Below are 19,284 nucleotides of genomic sequence, written 5' to 3'. Positions count from 1 at the left end.
AGCGCAGATTTCCGTGATTTGCTCCGTTCCGCCGGGCGCGGTGGCCAACACTACGGAGATCAACCTGAGTGACATGACTCAGATGTAGAGGGAAAACAGGACGAAGACATCGGTAAACCGCGTCCCGCGGGTGCCATGCTGCAGATCTGCGTCCAAACGAAATGTCAGCTTGTAAATAAGCTTTCAGTTTCGTCATGTAACCTCCGCGGCTTCCTCGTTTCCTCCTTCGCTTTCTCCGCACGGTGTTTAGCAGCCACCGGCAGATATCGTGCAGGAAGATGGTTCGGGGAGGCTCGTACGGTTTGTGAAGGGGGCATTCCACGTCCACGGTGTGAAAGTTCGCGAGTGAATCCCCAACAGAGATGCTGATGTCTAGGAGAGCTTGACGGGCGTACACCAGCAGCGTACAGCAGGTAAACGACACATCAGACAAACAGAGAAAAAAACACGAGAGCAGCAGACGGCAAGCCAAACACACAGGCGCCATCTGTCAGTATCATGATGTTTCATTCTGCAGGTTCTGGATCACTGGCGTTCTCTCCGTCCTCTCCTTCCAGATGCTTTCTGGTACTCAGGCTAATCACATGTTAAAAAATAAATAAATATCGGATTAGATCACATAATCCAGATTTGCTCACAGATTGAATCTCTTGTCACAGTGTGAACACTTGTAAGGTTTTTCTCCAGTGTGAATTGCCTGGTGCAGTTTTAAACTTGAATGCTATTTTTTTGTAGTTCTTTTTTTTTTTTTTTTTAACTAATTGTCAACCCCAAGCCTTTACATGCACATGAATTTTAAGGATATCCCATTCTTAATCCATAGGGTTTAATATGGAGTTATAACAGCTTCAACTCTTCTGGGAAGGATTTCCACAAGATTTAGGAGTGTGTTTATGGGAATTTTTGACCATTCTTCTGGAAGCGCATTAGTGAGGTAAGGCACTGATGTTGGACAAGAAGGCCTGTCTCGCAGTCCTCGCTGTAATTCATCCCAAAGGTGTTTTATCAGGTTGAGGTCAAGACTCTCTGCAGGCCAGTCCAGTTCCTCCACACCAAACTCGCTCATGTATGTCTTTATAGACCTTGCTTTGTGCACTGGTGCGCAGTCATGTTGGAACAGGAACATCCCCAAACTGTTCCCACAAAGCTGGGGGCATGACATTGTCCGTAATATCTTGATATGATGAAGAATTAAGAATTCCTTTCACTGGAACTAAGGGGCCAAGCCCAACCCCTGAAAAACAACCCCACACCATAATCCCCCCTCCACCAAACTTTACACTTTGCACAATGCAGTCAGGCAAGTACCGTTCTACTGGCAACCGCCAAACCCAGACTTGTCCATCGGATATCCAGTCAGAGAAGCGTGATTCGTCACTCCAGAGAACACATCTCCACTGCTCTAGAGTCCTAGCCTGGGTTTCCTCATGCTGCCTTGCGCGCAGTGCGATTTTATTCACGCTGCTAGGCAGCCTGGATTCCATGGACCCGATTTTCGCCTCAGCGAGGGAACCAATCACAGAACGGGGAGGCAGCAGCAAGACGATGACGACGTCTATGCGACACACCGAAGCAGTTTGTTTATATCTATGGATCCAACATGGCAGCAGACGCGAAGTTACCTTTCGATGCAGCCTTAGATAGTATTCTAAGTAGTTTAGTCTTCTTCAGCCATCGTCTTCTTCCTCGTCGAATTTCTGTCGCTCTACATATAATGTCATCTGGTATAATTGAAACGACTGGCTATGAGCTACGTACAGGCGCATTTGATAGACATTCGTAGCGCCCAATAAACGTATCTGGGCATTCATAAACCACGCCTCAAATACAAGAAAATGAACATGTGGTTCCCAGACCACGTCTCAATGAGAAAGAGGTCTGACGTTAGCCAGGCTACTAGAGTCCAGTGGCATCCCACACTTTTCATTGCACTTGGTGATGTAAGGCTTGGATGCAGAGCTCGGCCATGGAAACCCATTCCATGAAGCTCTACGCACTGTTCTTGAGCTAATCTAAAGGCCACACAAAGTTTGGAGGTCTGTAGCTGTTGACTTTTTCATGACCTACCACTTCATGGCTGAGTTGCTATTGTTCCCAATTGCTTCCACTTTGTTATAATACCACTAACAGTTGACCGTGGAATAGTGAGGAAATGTCATGAATTACTTGAATTGCACAGATAGCAACCTATCACGGTACCACACTTGAATTCACTGAGCTCCTGAGAGCAAACTATGCTTTCACAGATGTTTGTAGAAGCGTCTGCATGCCTAGTGCTTGATTTTATACAACTGTGGCCATGGAAGTGATTGGAACACCTGAATTCAATGATTTGGAGGGGTGTCCCATTACTTTTGGCAATATACTGTATATTTGTTATATAATTTTCAGCTTTTAAATATTTTGAAATATATTTTTACAAATGTAAAATCAGTTGACAAATGGCCAAGAAAAAGTACTTTTTTTGGAAAACATAACTTTTTAAGAAAAAATACATATATTTATGGAGTATGAAAACTGCAGTTTCAGAAAATAGTAGTGGTCACTCATTTTGTCAATGACTTCACATATTTTTTTCACGTTTTCACTCAACAGTACTGTAAATGTGTCCTATGGTGTGACATTTAAAAATGACTAAGAAATTATATTAAATAATATTTAAAAAATACTTGAGACAGAATTGTTCACATTATTAAAACATTATTTTCTTAAAGTGATATGTATTTTACATGAAAGTACTAATTAGAATCATTTTCACCATGAATAGATGAACTTGATCAACTTTTCCCTACGAATGTCAATAAAACTTTTTCGCCAACCTTACAAAACTGTTTGAAATTGTACCTACCTAAGATAAGATATTATTGTAACTCTCCTAATGCCAAAGTTGACTCTTTTTTTTTAAATATATTTTAAAATAAGTATATTTTTCTGTTGTTTTATGTTTGTCATACCATAGGAAAAAAAAACTAGAATAAAAAAGAGTCAGAATATATAGTGTTTATTGTAACAATTATAAAGGAGGACATTTGTTTTTATTTATTTATTTATTTATTTATTATTTCTGTTTATTTTTTTCTCCAAAAAACAGCAATAAACATTTAAAATGTAAGTCATTATTGAATTTAAAATCATCAAAACTGGTGTGGTGAGATCTGGTATTAACCTCATTTCCTGATTAACCCCTAGTATCAATGTGGCTAGGCAGTCTTTTGCTGTCAGAATAGGATTTATTCCCTTAATAGCTTGTTTCTAATTTATACCAGCAAATCTAGTGAATGATCATGTGAAACAATAATAATCATTGACAACTAGACATATAGATCGAATTCATGCCTACCTTCCAGCAGAATCGTTCCTTGGACTTTGGTTGACTTTGGTCTTGTCACTGTTTTATATAATGCTCTGTCTATCGCTAATGGAATCTTTAGCAGCTGAAGCAAGACTTTACAGTGATTGTCTTTATGAAATAAAAGTTTATTTGAACAAAAGATAAAAAACACTGGTTACACAGCAATTAATAATAGTAGCAAATCATCAAAAAGTTACAGGTTATAAACTTCAGCTTATTCAATCTCAACAGGGCAGTCCTGTATGAGTGAATATTACATAGGCTAATTACCTTGTGAGTAGTTCAAGCAATAGAAGTAGAAATTTAACTTGTTCTCATCCGAGGTTTCTCAAGTTACGATAATACAGCAGAGCAATTCAAACAGAAAGAATTTTCAGTTCGAAAATTAACTAGATGAGAACTAATTTCTCACTAGGGATGCAAACGACATCAAAATCAAAAATGCAGCCTCGAACAGTCAAAAAGCAGTCATATTTATACAGAACTGGGTTACATTGTTCCTATGCAGTTTCTTGGGTTTTTTCCAGAGAAAATAAGTGTTATGACATTAACCATCTATTACCTCATTCAAGGTTTTTTTTGGGTGACAACACTGTCTCCCATATATGGGCATTCTTGCGTCCTTTTCGTCCTCTGCGCTTTGGACTTCTTAAGTGTGTGCGTGAATAGGTATCTGGAAGTGTGTTTGTAGGTCCAATATATCTATTAAAATTCACATATCCTGCAACATTGGTCAAAAAAAGAATGAAAAGTATGTTAACAAACTTTATCTCTTTGTTTTAATAGCTTTTTAAAGATGTTTTGTCCTATTGTCCTATTTAGGGGTGTCACACCAAAGGACAAAAAAAATGTATAAATATTTGAACAATTCTGAGAGAAACATTTGCCATGTGCACTGCTCATGGGCTTCATAGGGGTCTTCAGTCACATGACCTTGAATGGGGTCTTTCAACTAAATGTAGTTGTCCATGATATTTCCCAACTTAATATAAAGTTATTGCATAACACCAAAGGACATTTTTTTTCTGTGACAAACTTTATTAAATTCCTACACTTTTAGAAATGTATGTATAGGAAAAGTGATGGCCACTTAGTGAAATAGACACTTGCACAATTATGCCAGGAGTGTTCATTAAGATTTTCAAACATTATTTTCTTTATTTATAAAAGTTAATATTTATGAAATCATTTTGTCTACCGTCACACCATTGGACGATTTTGAGATTTGGCTCAAAGTTGTAAAAAATTTAAAAATAACTCGGGTATTAAAACAACAAATTCATGTAAAACAAGAAAATGTTTAACCATTTACAGTATTCTAAATGATGAAAATGTGAAATAAATTATTTTTTATCTTCTGTGACGGTGAAAAAGCCACGTCACGTCAACTACCCTTTTACACACTTAAAGCAATATCATATAGCATATTGAATATCGCATTATTTAGCAAAGCATTGTATATCGCTTTTTTGTTTTAATATCACACAGCTCTATGTTAGATCAACCAAGAAAATGTCATGATGCTCATCCTAGCTGATAAGAAACTAACTTACACAGAATAGACTGTGTTTCTCAGCACATAAAGATGAACTACTTACCGTGATCTCAGACTGCGGTGATGTGGTTTCTCCTCTGCATGGATCTTCATGTGTTTCTTCAGGTGACTTATAAAAGAAAAACTCGTCCCACACTTATCACACGTGTGCGGCTTCTCTCTGCTGTGGATCCTCTCATGGGTTTTCAGATCTGATGAGCGAATGAATCTCTTGTCACAGTACGAACACTTGTAAGGCTTTTCTCCAGTGTGGATCCTCTCATGTACTTTTAGATATGAAGACTGACTGAATCTCTTGTCACAGTGTGAACACTTGTACGGTTTTTCTCCAGTGTGGATCCTCTCATGTGTTTTCAGATTTGATGACTGACTGAATCTCTTGTCACAGTGTGAACACTTGTAAGGTTTTTCTCCAGTGTGAATTGTCTGGTGCACTTTTAATTTTCCAGCTGTAGTAAAAGTCTTCTCACACTCAAAGCACATATGAACTCCTACACCAGTATGAAGTTTTTGATGTACTTGTAAATTATACAGCAGTGAAAAACTCTTTCCACATTCAGAACATGAGTGAGACTTCTTCTTCATATGAACCCTCAGGTGTGCCTTCAGGTTTGATGCCCGTAGAAAAAAAATTCCACATTGATCACATGTGAACGTTTTCTCTCCGATGTGGATCCTCATGTGAACCTTAAGGTGTCCTGATTGTGCGAAACTCTTCCCACATTGATCACATGTGTGAGGCTTCTCTCCAGTGTGGATCATCATATGTCGACTAAGATTTGTTTTTTGTGTGAAACTCTTCCCGCACTGATCACAAGTGAACGGCTTCTCTCCAGTGTGAACTCTCACGTGCTGCTTAAGATTACGTTTGTCTATGAAACTCTTCCCACTCTGAGTGCAGGGGAACGGCTTCTCTCCAGTGTGGATCCTCATGTGAATCTCTAGACTATCTTTCCTTGGAAAACTTTTCCCGCACTGATCACATGAGAACGGCTTCTCTCCAGTGTGAACTCTCATGTGATGATCAAGATCACGTGTGTTTGTGAAACTCTTTCCACACTGAATGCAGGTTGTAGATTTCTTGGCTCTTCTTCTCTTTAAAAATGTATTTTTAGTCTTTGAGCGACTCAAAGGTTTTCCTCCAGGTTGGACATGATGTTCCTCCTCCACTTCACTCAGTTCTTCACTCTCCTCCTTCACTTCACTCAGTTCTTCACTCTCCTCCTTCACTTCACTCAGTTCTTCACTCTCCTCCTTCACTTCACTCAGTTCTTCACTCTCCTCCTTCACTTCACTCAGTTCTTCACTCTCCTCCTTCACTTCACTCAGTTCTTCACTCTCCTCCTCCACTTCACTCAGTTCTTCCCTCTCCTCCTTCACTTCACTCAGTTCTTCACTCTCCTCCTTCACTTCACTCAGTTCTTCACTCTCCTCCTCCACTTCACTCAGTTCTTCACTCTCCTCCTTCACTTCCATCGGGTCTGAAATGAAAGAAAATGTTTTAATTTTCAGCATATCAAAATAATTAAAAGTGAGAAATATGAAGTGAAAGGACATAAAAGTCTAAGTGGTATTTTCGCTCATACCTTCATGAAACACACAGATCTTAGAAAATGGCACATCATTATTTACAGCAGATTCTCCCAATTAAAATATGATCTATTGCGTTGATCACGAGATATTCCTCACGGAGGAACAGTTTTAAAATGCCCATTAGGGGTGTCAAGGGCTGAACAAAAAGGCTTCCTTTGTTCCAAATGCTGTAACTTTTGATTACTTTATGATGTCACCACAAAATCTGATCTGGATGCAGCTCACATGTAGAGGAACTTCACCAAAAAAAGAAATGTCCTCCCACCTTGTTTCCTTCCTGAGATATTGCATGTCAAATAAGAATGTAAAATAATAAGAATTTTTTTTTTGTTTTTTTTCTTTTATTAGCAGTTTCTCAGGATGAGAATGTCCAAATATGTTTTTTTTATTTTTATATATGATCTAAAGGTTTGAAAAGTTTTCTATCAAACGATACCTCCATTTTGACTCTCCTTGCTTTAGTTTTATAGAGTTATGAGTCTGTACTTTAGTGTATATCACTCAGTCAAAACAATCCTTAAAATGTCTTCAGGGCTCAAACGTCTAAATCATTACCGCTGTGTGGAGATTATGATCACAGAAGTTCTGTGTAAACGCACAGATAAAAATAGAGCTTTGTATGGTTGGAAAAATACACACTTTGTATTCTGTTTGTTTCACAGAAGAATAGTTGTACATGTTTTTGAACGCACAGTAAAGTGTAACGCAACATTCTGTTCTGTGCGTTTTACAAAGAAATGAGTGCCGAGACTTTATTATAACCAACAGGTATTCATAATCGGGATGATCTGTTTATTTTTCTGACAACGTATTAGGGCTGCACGATTATGACCAACATCATAATTGTCGAATATTCCCTTGAAATTGTTATTGCGTTTATTAATGAAGTTTATAATAATTTACATATTTGTATGTTTTGAATAGCTTTATACCAGTGGTTCTCAACTCGCTTGGTCATGGTACCCACATTTCCCCATAGTCATCAAGCTACAAACCACTTTTTTAGGAATTATATAGACCTATTATAATAAATTTGTTTACACCAAAAATTCACACACACACACACACACACACACACACACACACACACACACACACACACACACACACACACACACGTACTGTCCCCCCCTTACTTAACATACACATACATTGTAAGAATATGACTAATACTGATAAACAAACAGTATCAAAGTTACTGTGAGAAGAGTAGACATGTGCCAGTATTTGGTAATGCGATAAATCGCGGTAATGAATATGCACGATATTGTTACCGCGGGCACTTCAAAATACTGTGAAAAATAATAGATCAGAATTTAGATTTTTAGAACGCACATTAGCTTATTTTCCATCAACCGCTTAAACAAACACTGCGTATATAATGCTGGGCGAAACACGTGCGTACTCTGATGTAAACAATCCCCACATGTAGCAGCACTGTGTGCATGAGGCGCCGTGCGCACTCTAGTCTAATGTAGTCAATCCCCACATGGAGAAGAAGCATGGCGGAAGGAGGAACGCTGCCGACGATTTATCCCCCTTCTAAACGCAGGGCAGACTCACGCAATTGACACTTTTCACACGCTCTCGCGCCACACATCCATTTTCTCACGCAGAGAAAAATCGCGGAGCAAAGAGGACACTGACACCGACAGACTAGACAGAGCAGGTTACTTATGATATGAAAACAATTCTCAGCTCTCAGGTTCTGTCCATTTTATTACGAAATTCAGACAATAAATACCGTTTTGGCGCTTGTAAATGTGACGTGACAGATCGCTGTAGTTCAAGTAAACCGAACATATGTTACTTTTTAAGATACAGTACAACTTACCGAAAGGTATTCATGCCTCATACATAATATCGATCAATCAGTGTTTTTCAGCCACGTAAAGAGGTCAATAAAACTGCAGGTGAACAATTATGCCACAGAACGTTACATTTACCTCAGGAAAGCCATTTAATGACCAGCACGTTAGTTGACTAGAAAAAATAGCTATAGAGAGGAGTATTTTGCTAAATATGTGCACTATATTACATTTGTATTATATTTTTAGTTGTGTCATAGTTGTTATTATAATGAAAACCAAATTATATTTAATTTAATTTGTTAATTTTTAACCTTTAAAGGGCCCATGACATGAAATTTCCACTTTCAGTTTTTTTTTTAACATTAATATGAGTTCCCCTAGCCTGTATATGGTCCCCAAGTTTCTAAAAATTGTAATCAGTGTAAATTGAGCTTTTGCTATTTTTCTCTGCCTTTGAGAAAATGGAGGCTCAACCGGGCTGATCTTGAATCTCCTCCTTATGACGTCATAAGGAGAAATGTTACCTCCCCTTTCTCTGCTTTGCCCGCCCAGAGAATATTTCTCGCCCATGAGAAAATGAGCTAGGAAGTAGAACGCGCGCGCGCGCGATTTTAGTTTGTCCAAGAGAGATATCATGGCTTTTGAGCGAGCGAAGCATAATAATTGCTCAATAATTGGATGTACAAATGAACATCGAATGGTCAATACAGAGCTGGGCTTGCTGAACGTCAGACAAGTAAGTCAACAAATTATATATAAGTGTGTTGCTTTACTGTTTATGGTTACCTAGCTTCTTACACGTAGAATGTGGCTGTCACATTAGCTATGCAGCTATGCAGTTACTTGCGCTAATGTAAAGGTAGACAGCATCAAGTTACACATACTGTAATGCGAGTGTTGTACATTTCTTTGTTATTTGGATAACCGTTTTCCTGTTGGTTATATGGCGCGCGCGATATCCGCATTTCAAGATCGCAGAGCTTGATGTAATTGTAATAAGATAAATTACAGACGTTACAGATCTCTCATGAAAAGGCAACAGTAGGTTAGCGTTAGCTACATGATGATAACTGTAAACCATCCGAATAAGTACCGTATCCAGACATAATATTTTAAACGAACCATTCGGAAACGTCCTGCTGGAGCCGCTGAGTTGCAACTTCTTCATCCGTTGCTTCTCCATCTGGATCAGATTCTGGGTCAAACTGAAATGCTTGAACGACTGTGTCTTCGTGCCATTGCAATATATCCAACATAAACAAACATGCATGGTACCATTGCAAGATGGTCAAGACCACACCCACCCTCCACCTTGCGCAGCCTTTCTCCTCCTCATTAGCATTTAAAGCTACAGACACCGAAACGGCCCGTCTAAAGGAAGCTCATTCTCGGACTGGCTTGTAGTGGCTATAATTCTGCACCGAGGCTGAATTTTTGGAAAGAGATTTCAGATACAGTACTAAGGACCACTAAGGACTATATTAAAGCCTACAAAAAGTAGCATGTCATGGGACCTTTAATAATACCAGCTGACAGGGCTCTCTGTATGTTTACAGCATTATGTGAGATATATTTTTTCTTGAGAAAAATTAACATGTAGGCTATCTACTGTAGCCTACCTAATATATATCCAGAGAGTCAATATTGAAATCAAATCCCAATAATTGAATTGAAATTGTGAAAATGGTGTAAAATTCTGTTTAGTTACCAAATGTTTTGACAATCACAATTACACCTATTGTGATGCAAGTTGTTTTTTTCTACATCCAATCAATTGACAATCAATATGAACATTTCTCAAACTTCGCTTTACTGACCATTTTTGAAAACCAAAAATGAAACTGTTTGTACCATTTCATAGTTTAACTTTATCTAAAAGTGATGAAGTGCTTGAATGTTTCTAACATGAATGTTCTTCAGCATCATGAATGAATGAAGAATAAACACCAACCTCTTTGTTCTTCAGGATCTTCAGTGTGTTTCATTCTGCAGGGTTCTGGATCACTCATGTTCTCACTGTCCTCTTTAATAAACTCAGTCTTTACAGATATCATCTCTTCCTGATGCTCTGTGCTCGTCTTCACTTGCAGCTGATGGGAATATTCCAGCATTTATTGGTGAATTACAGTGGGAGGAGCTTCACTGATGATGTGAGTGATGTGGGAGGAGCTTCACTGATGATGAATTACAGTGGGAGGAGCTTCACTGATGTTGAATTACAGTGCGAGTAGCTGATCTAGCAAAATCAAAAATATATCACTTACTGAGTTTGTTTTTATGCTCATGGACAACATAATATAGTGTAAAATCTGCCATGTAAACAATGGTAAGAAAAACAGTTATAAGCATAAACAGAAGTAAATCAACAGATTTGTCTCCAACAAATCTCCTGTCTGCTGACACCAATGAAATGAGCTTTAAGTGTCAATTTACAGGAGATCTGAAGACATCAGCATAATAAATGAGGTGAAAACAGGAACTATTGTCATGAAATAAAGAGTGTTTTCAGCAGATCTGTTAATATTGATGAGCCTCAGACTATCAACACTCATTCAACAAGCCATTCAGGATCATCAGCAGATCATCTCACTTTATTCTGAGTGTTTGCTGTTAGAAACACATTATTTGAGTCAGGATAGATGATAAAAGCCTGTAAAACAACTCTATTGACAGACAATACTGTTATTTTTCACAATATGACATGGATAAAACATCAATAACACAAACACTGTTGACACTCAGGTAAATAACTACCCTACTAAACCATAAAATGTCCAAATTAATCTAAATATAGTTCAACATTCTAAATATACATTCATTGCAAGAATGTAATTAGATCATTAACATGTTACAGTTTGCAGAAACTGACAATGATCATAAAACCTTTATTAAAATAAAGAGCACCACAAAACAATAATGTTTAAACATATTGTACTATGTACAAAGTCAAACTGTAGCCTATTCATATATATTATTTTTTGCATGTATAGGTTTAAAATGGTCTCACATGGCTCCCTATAGGCTCAATGTAAAGTATTTAGTGGTATCTTTTCCAGTCTATATTAACAATGCAAAGTAAAGAAAGACCTAATTTAATCCAAAGATGTTAAGAGTAGAAATAAAATGGCAGCAGCAACACGTGATATCGAGTCCCATTCCCCTCACAGATCTCAAACTTTAACTTTTGACTTGACATTCAGTATCAGTTCTCACACAAACATCGAGACAATCACACAAACGAACACACAATCGCTCAGGTCTGAATGAACTCAACATATTCTCCTCATGCTCGCTGCTGCTGCACTAAATGTTTATTTCAGTAGGAAGACGCCAGAAAAGACGCACAAGTATCGCTGTGATCGATGAAAACAATACAGAGATGACCCTGTCGCTTAATCAAACTGTATAAAGTGTGTGTGATGGTTGTGTAAATATGAGAAATACCGTAAACTGCTCTCCTCACCTCAGAAGACTCGACGCTGAAACTGTGTGTGTGTGACAATCCATTTTTTATTTTTTTTTATTATTTTTTTTATTAATGCCAAGATACCAAAGATACAAATACAGATAATATCAACATTACGTACAAAGAGGACGTACAAAGAGGTGACATTACATGCAAAGCATCATTTAAAGACGTATGCAACAGTAAATAAATAATACAAAACAAAAGCTTTAACAAAATATATAAAAAATATGAAATAAATGAATTGTTTTACAAGCTTTGAGATTCTTGGAAGATGAAATAGTTTGGACATACTGTTGAACCTCTTTTTCAAAAACAATATATAAAGGATTTTGACGAGTGAATTTACTGCGGTGAATATGAAATTTTGCAAGAAGTAATAATAGGTTAATAATAAAATATTCATTAATTTTATCTTTTGGTATATTAAAGAAGCCAAACAGTACATCCTTAAAAAGCAGAGAGAAACCCTGGAGCACACTGCGATTTATAACATTAGAGCATTCAATCCAGAATAACTGTGTGTGAGGACAATCCCAAAAGATATGCATATCAGTTTCATTAGGGTCACCACAAAAAGAACAGCTTGTATCTATGTCTGATTTAAATCTTTTCAAAAACACTTTAGTTGGATAAAATCTGTGTAATAATTTGAATGAGATTTCTCTAACCTTGTTTGTTATGTATTTTGACGACAGAGTCCATACTTTTTTCCAATTAATATGATCAACCACATTCCTCCAATAAGAGACCACATATGGAGTTGTTACAAGCTCCTTTTGAAAAAGAGATTAATCTTATAGTTACATAATGAAGGAGGTGACACAAAGCATAGTTTTCCTACTGGGATTTCAAATGGGTCTAAAGTAGATAAAGTGCTGGATGATCTAACAGAGCCCCTTAAAAGCATAACAGTTCCTTTAGGAATAGCATCCATGACAATGGAGAATTCTTTGGGAGTGACTGGAAAATTAAATTTACATAAAAATTCTTCGTAACTTAAAAGAAGACCTTCTGAGTTAAATAACTGGGAAACAATCAGAATGTTTTTCTCAAACCAATGACTAAAAAACAAAGATTCTATCTTATATTCAATGTCTTGATTGTTCCAAATGAAGTACCGGTGAGGGGAGAAATTGTGCTTAAAGATTAATGACCATGTGTTGTGACGTCAGTCTGTGTTCCCCTGTCTTTTCATGTTTATTAGTCTCCCCAGGTGTTTCAGATTAGCCACGCCCCCTTGTTATCTTGTTTAGCTTGTTTTGCCTTGTATTTAAGCCCTGTGTTTTAGTCCAGTCTTTGTGAGTTCTTGTGTTGTTACTGTTGATGTTGGTTGTACTGCTCCTGAGTCCTGTTCCTGTTCTGAGTCTTTGTATTGTTTTCAGTTTATTGAATAAAGTGTGCTGCATGTGGATCCTGCTTCCTCCCTGTTTCTACCGCATCGTGACAGAAGAACTCACCACAAGATGGATCCAGCAGCTGTCAGTAACCAAGTACTAAGGAGATTTCTCTGCTCCATTTTTCAAGATGGCCAGCCGATTAAGAGGTATGTGAAGGACTTCTTGGCTACCTGTCATCTGGGATCACTTGATGACACTGAGCTCATGGACCTGTTCTGGAGCGGGCTGGATGCGGATATCGCTCAGCTGATGCCTGACGACTATACCGGCTGGACTCTAGAAGGATATATTGACCTGGCCCTTTACCTGAGCGGTTCGGCTTTTACTGTGGGCTTGGCTGATGAAACACCCCGCAAGCTCACAGTACCCCCTGAGTCAGTTCACATCTCACCTGTCCAACCAGAGTACCTTCACTTCAGCCTAGCTGAGCCTAAGTTTCTCCATGTCACGCCAACCATCAAGCCAGCCATCGCATCGGTCTATGGCCATCCAGGACTTGTTTCCAGCGTGGCTGATTCCCCGCTGATGTCAGCTCGTGCTGCCAAGAGAACCATCGCTCCCGAGCCCTTCCAGCCTGAGCCTGTCAAGCCAGAGGCTGTTCACGTCGCTTCTGCCGATCCAGAGACTGTTCACGTCGCTTCTGCCGATCCAGAGACTGTTCACGTCGCGTCTGCCGAGCCAGAGCTTCACGCCAGTCCTGCCGAGCCAGAGCTTCACGCCAGTCCTGCCGAGCCAGAGCTTCACGCCAGTCCTGCCGAGCCAGAGCTTCACGCCAGTCCTGCCGAGCCAGAGCTTCACGCCAGTCCTGCCGAGCCAGAGCTTCACGCCAGTCCTGCCGAGCCAGAGCTTCACGCCAGTCCTGCCGAGCCAGAGCTTCACGCCAGTCCTGCCGAGCCAGAGCTTCACGCCAGTCCAGCCGAGCCTGAGACTGAGAGCGTCATGCCCGCCGAGCCTGAGACTGAGAGCGTCATGCCCGCCGAGCCTGAGCCCGAGAGCGTCATGCCTGCCGAGACTGAGAGCGTCATGCCCGCCGAGCCAGAGTCTGTGATGGTCCTGCCCAGCTCAAAGCCCTCTTCGCCGCTGGTCCTGCCCAGCTCAAAGCCTCCTTCGCCGCTGGTCCCGTCCAGTCCAGAGCTTCCTTCGCCGCTGGTTCCGTCCAGTCCAGAGCTTCCTTCGCCGCTGGTCCCGTCCAGCACAGAGACTTTTCTGCCGCTGGTTCTGCCCAGTCCTGAGCCTGTCTCCACCCCAGAACCTCCGCCCTGGCCGCCTGAAGGGTCGTCTCCGCCCTGGCCGCCTGAAGGGTCGTCTCCGCCCTGGCCGCCTGAAGGGTCGTCTCCGCCCTGGCCGCCTGAAGGGTCGTCTCCGCCCTGGCCGCCTGAAGGGTTGTCTCCGCCATGGCCGCCTGAATGGTTGCCTTCGCCTGAAGGGTCGTCTCCGCCCGAAGGGTCTTCACCTCCATGGCCGCCCGAAGGGTCTTCACCTCCATGGCCGCCCGAAGGGTCTTCACCTCCATGGCCGCCCGAAGGGTCTTCACCTCCATGGCCGCCCGAAGGGTCTTCACCTCCATGGCCGCCCGACGGGTCTTCACCTCCATGGCCGTCTGCACAGTCTGCTCCGCCCTGGTCGCCTGCGCAGCCTGCTTTCCCCTGGCCACCAGTCCTCACTCAGTCTCCAGGCCCTCCTCCGTTCCATGGCCCAGGTCCGCCCTCATTCCATGGCCCAGCTCCGCCCACGTTCCCTGGTCCCGTTCCCTGCGCGGACCTGGCCCTCCATCCCTCCCCCGGGACCGCCTCCGCTCCACCACCCTCCCGAACTGTGTTTCCGGTTTTGATGGGCGTCGGGAGCCGCCCATAGAGGGGGGGCTATGTTGTGACGTCAGTCTGTGTTCCCCTGTCTTTTCATGTTTATTAGTCTCCCCAGGTGTTTCAGATTAGCCACGCCCCCTTGTTATCTTGTTTAGCTTGTTTTGCCTTGTATTTAAGCCCTGTGTTTTAGTCCAGTCTTTGTGAGTTCTTGTGTTGTTACTGTTGATGTTGGTTGTACTGCTCCTGAGTCCTGTTCCTGTTCTGAGTCTTTGTATTGTTTTCAGTTTATTGAATAAAGTGTGCTGCATGTGGATCCTGCTTCCTCCCTGTTTCTACCGCATCGTGACACCATGCAAGTAATGCATGTTTGTGAAATTTAGATAAATTGTAAGGGATTCTAGCAATATTATAATTACAGATCAGTAGGAAAGGGAGACCACCTAATTTGGAGAAATGGTAATTGGGGATAAAATTCCAGATTGAGTTTGGATTACACAAAAACTGTCTAATCCAATTAATTTTGAAAGTGTTGTTCAAAGATGAGAAATCAAGGAAATTCAACCTACCATTCTCATACGTGTTCAATAATACAGACTTCTTAACATAATGGATTTTGTTTTTCCAAACAAAATTAAACAAGATTTTATCAACTGATTTACAAATTTTGTTGTCCACATGTGTCAATCCATACTAGGGTGCATTTGAAGTGTGATTGCGTCACAGCGGCGCGACGAAGAATGTCCCAATTCAAAGGCTGAACCCTTCTTTTACATATAGTGCAGTTATTCATTAACGAATTAACCTTATTCTAAAGTGTTACCCATAATCACTCAAAAATAAGAACAAGGATTACACGCCGCTTCTCTTCATTCCAGACAATAATAAGTTTAGTAATTTCAGTTTATTTTGTAAAGACTGTGTGTTGTTTAAAGTTCATAGTAATTGTTCTGACTTCATGAAACCTCATGGTGTGAATGAAACATCAAACTGACTAGATCAAACTCTATACTGGATATCAAGGGTGAAACTGATAATAATGTAGACAGAGAGCAATCTCAATCAATGTCAGTCATGTGTGGGTGAAATATAATGTCTTAGGCATTTAAAAGCTCTATAGAGAATTTAAAATATGGAAAGATTCACGGCTTTCAGAACTAAAATGATTCCTGATTCAAGCAAAAAATAAAGATGGACAATAACAACAAGGTGTTGATATGGAGTAATGAGTTTAATCAATAATTTCATGAGGCAAATACAAACATTAAGTAAAACTGAAAGAGAATGAGACAGATCTCTCTGACTGACTGAATGAGAAGATGTGATTTCAGAGAGAAAGCCTGAGCCGCTTCTTCCCAGTGTGAACTCTCATGTGTGAATCCTCAGCCTTGATTTACATGTGAAACGGTGACAGATTTACAGGAGACAGATTTTTTGGCTTCTATTTTTCCTTTCTTGTTCACGTCCATCAGATCTAAAAGAAACATTAAATCAAGTGAGATTTCAAATGAGAGACAAATGTGAAATGAAAAGTGAAGCTCAAAGTCAAGATCACTGATGAGTTCAATAGTCATTTTAATCTCATCAAATCTGGTCAACAACTGATGTGCACGATTATGATCTATTTTAATGTCATGAAGATGATTTGTGTTATTAATCACTAGTTTGGTCATGAAACTCTAGACCCGACATGTGATCTGTAAGAAATCACAGTTTCACTGATGCTCCAGAAGGAAACACGATGCATTACAAGCCGGGGGTGAAAACTTTTTAACAATCAAGCAAGAGAAGATATATGCATGTTTCCCAGTAGTCAAATTAAGTCATATTTAACGATCTTCACATTCAAAATGTTTTACCTAGGGGGAAAAAAACTGAAGAATTTCTGAAGAACATTGTTTGCATTTTTTTTTATTTGCAATGTGCTTATATAACTGTTGAACGTCAGATTGCTATGGCCACTTTTGTACAAACACAATTTTCTCCAAGCAGGTATTATATATATATATATTATATTTTAGATGGAAATATTCACAATTTTAATGGTTGTTGTTGTTATTCTTTGTTTTACTCTGAACTGCACCAAAATGCCTTGCATTTGTCTTGAACTTTTTGCACTGTACTTGTTTGTAATAAAAACACACATATATACATACATGCATTATATATATATATATATATATATATATATATATATATATATATATATATATATAATGAATCAAGGGGACAAACTTCTATAATAAACATTTCATTGGGTCATTTTTGTAAATGCAGCTATTTTTTGTTTTGTGGACTATGTAAACATCTTTTATTTAAGATATCTTGTTCAGGACAGTACTAAATACTAAATAAAAAATAACATGCATTTTGTATGATCTGGTAGTTCTGCCTATATGTTATCGCCACAGACCAATGATAGTACCAAGGTGTTTACCAGCCAGAGCGAACTTTTCCAAATATTTTGCTTCGGCAAGCAGCTTCGAACTCTCAAAACAAATACAAAGCAAACTTTGTTTTGGCCTGATTTTGTTTGAAATGTCACATCAGTTTGTTCTTTGGTTTCGTTTGAAGTATATCAGGGCCTTTACACTGTTTCGACCTGAACTGAATCAACACCAAACTGACTTTAGAGGAACAATGACACTATCTGACGGGAATTTAACTGAGCTGATCTTTGATGGCACTGTTTTCTGCAGAGCTGCTTTATAGCTGAACTGAACTAATATACTGTAATAATTGATGATCTTTCCCATGGACCTGAACTGACTTCACCTGAACAATAACACCATTTTCTTTTTAGAGCTGCTCTACAGCAGAATTGAACTGTTTGCATCACTGAATTATTATTTTTGTCCCGTTGATCACTGTAAAGCTGCTTTTGTATCTGTATTGTATAAAGCGCTACAGAAATGAAGGTGACTTGACTTGTTTAATAAACACTAAAAGCAGATTGGCAAAGGTTGTTTCTGTAGCCAATGAGCTTGCTCAATATTTAAATGCATTGGTTCAATGTTTATGGTAAATTGGTCAAAAAAGGTGAAATACAGTTGAAATATTGACAGTTAATGTATTAACAGGTGAATATTCAGGAGAATAAAGTCTCATAGGAATCCACTGTTTCTATTCTAGTCTCAAATTTATACAAGATGTCAAAAATCTAAAAAGTTATAGAAAAAAAGAATCAATGAACATTGTTTTTTTGTGCTTTAATTTGTCATGTTTCTATTCTCCACCTGAAGCAATGTAAATCCAGCTTTAGGTAAATGCTCTCCGGCATGATGAATGAATGAAGAATAAAGAATAAACCCCAACCTCTTTGTTCTTCAGTATCATGATGTTTCATTCTGCAGGTTCTGGATCACTGGCGTTCTCTCCGTCCTCTCCTTCCAGATGCTTTCTGGTAATTCTGCCAAAAACAAACAAGTTTAATTTCCAACAGACAGGATGAGACTCTGTACTCAGTACTCAGGCTAATCACGTGAAAGAAAAAAGAAAAAAAAGGAAAAAAAAAAAGGATTAGATCACGTATGAAACTATTATGAAACTTTAAAATTGGTCAAATAATACAACGTTTATATGTAGAATACATATTTATACTTTGTAATGGATTTGTTTAGAGTGTAGTGATCAAGTAGATAAAGACATGATGTGAGATTAGGGCTGAACGATATATCGAATTTATCAAAGCATCGCAAATGTACATATCGCAGCGGCTTGCGATATATGAATGATTTTAATAGGCTACTTCAAAACATTGCGAATAGTCAAAGTTTTAAGTCAACGCATATAGCAGAAAATAGAATGGGCACGCAGCTGATACACACTGACCACACGTCACACTGATCACACGTGTGCGGCCTCTTTCTGCTGTCGATCCTCTCGTGTTTTCAGATTTGCTGAACGACTGAATCTCTTGACACAGTGTGAACACTTGCAAGGTTTTTCTCCAGTGTGAATTGTCTGGTGCAGTTTTAAACTGGAATGCTATTTCAAGTAAGAATTAGTCCTATGGTATTTGTCCTATTGTTTGTAGTAAAAAAAAAAAAAGCTAATAACTAAAAAAAAATAATTGTCAACCCCTAGTTTTAAGGTGTTTTGTTCAGGTGTTGATATAACTAGCCTATATATTACCAATGTGACCAAAGAGTTGTTGGTATTACAGTTGCAACATCTCCTAATGTACCACAGACTGAGTAGCGTATCACTGAGAAACGTCCTGCTCGAGTCGTCCTTGCAATGGAGGTTCAGGTTGAATAGCTAGGCCTAGTTCTTCCAATTACAGTTGTCAAAAGTACCGACTTC

At 39.3% G+C, this 19,284-nt stretch overlaps 2 protein-coding genes across 3 annotated transcripts in view; both read right to left on the bottom strand.

Moving 5' to 3' along the window:
* The window catches only part of LOC309499678 (uncharacterized protein), a 133,044-nt gene that overhangs the window by 75,992 nt on the left and 37,768 nt on the right, over positions 1-19,284 (bottom strand). Inside the window, exons 3-4 of one of the 2 annotated variants that reach the window (XM_082171055.1) lie at positions 18,295-18,388; positions 16,190-16,453 (exon numbers count right to left, since the gene is read on the bottom strand). The exons of the other annotated variant lie outside the window; for it this stretch is intronic. Of the exons in view, the coding sequence (XP_082027181.1) occupies positions 18,341-18,388 (48 nt within the window). The 3' untranslated portion in view covers positions 16,190-16,453; positions 18,295-18,340. Of the gene's footprint in view, positions 1-16,189; positions 16,454-18,294; positions 18,389-19,284 lie in introns of those variants that run through there. 2 annotated transcript variants of the gene reach the window in all.
* Positions 61-10,459, bottom strand: LOC309499582 (uncharacterized protein). Its single transcript, XM_082170885.1, has 3 exons — positions 10,263-10,459; positions 4,951-6,388; positions 61-576 (listed from the first exon to the last, which is right to left on the bottom strand). Exons 1-3 carry the CDS (start codon positions 10,420-10,422, stop codon positions 507-509), a joined length of 1,668 nt encoding a protein of 555 aa, XP_082027011.1. The 5' UTR covers positions 10,423-10,459; the 3' UTR covers positions 61-506.

This window comes from Leuciscus leuciscus, assembly GCF_965113295.1.
Source record: "Leuciscus leuciscus genome assembly, chromosome: 1".
NCBI lineage: Eukaryota > Metazoa > Chordata > Actinopteri > Cypriniformes > Leuciscidae > Leuciscus > Leuciscus leuciscus.
The sequence above is the reverse complement of the archived record's forward strand: the minus strand, read 5'-3'. Positions and strand labels throughout refer to the sequence as shown.

Excerpts from the sequence above, each read along its gene's own strand:
- LOC309499582 (XM_082170885.1), bottom strand. The coding sequence starts at position 10,422 with ATGCTGGAATATTCCCATCAGCTGCAAGTGAAGACGAGCACAGAGCAT. Across the intron at positions 6,389-10,262 it reads AGATCCTGAAGAACAAAGAG|ACCCGATGGAAGTGAAGGAG; the intron begins GTTGGTGTTTAT and ends CTTTCATTTCAG. Across the intron at positions 577-4,950 it reads CACCGCAGTCTGAGATCACG|CCTGAGTACCAGAAAGCATC; the intron begins GTAAGTAGTTCA and ends ACATGTGATTAG.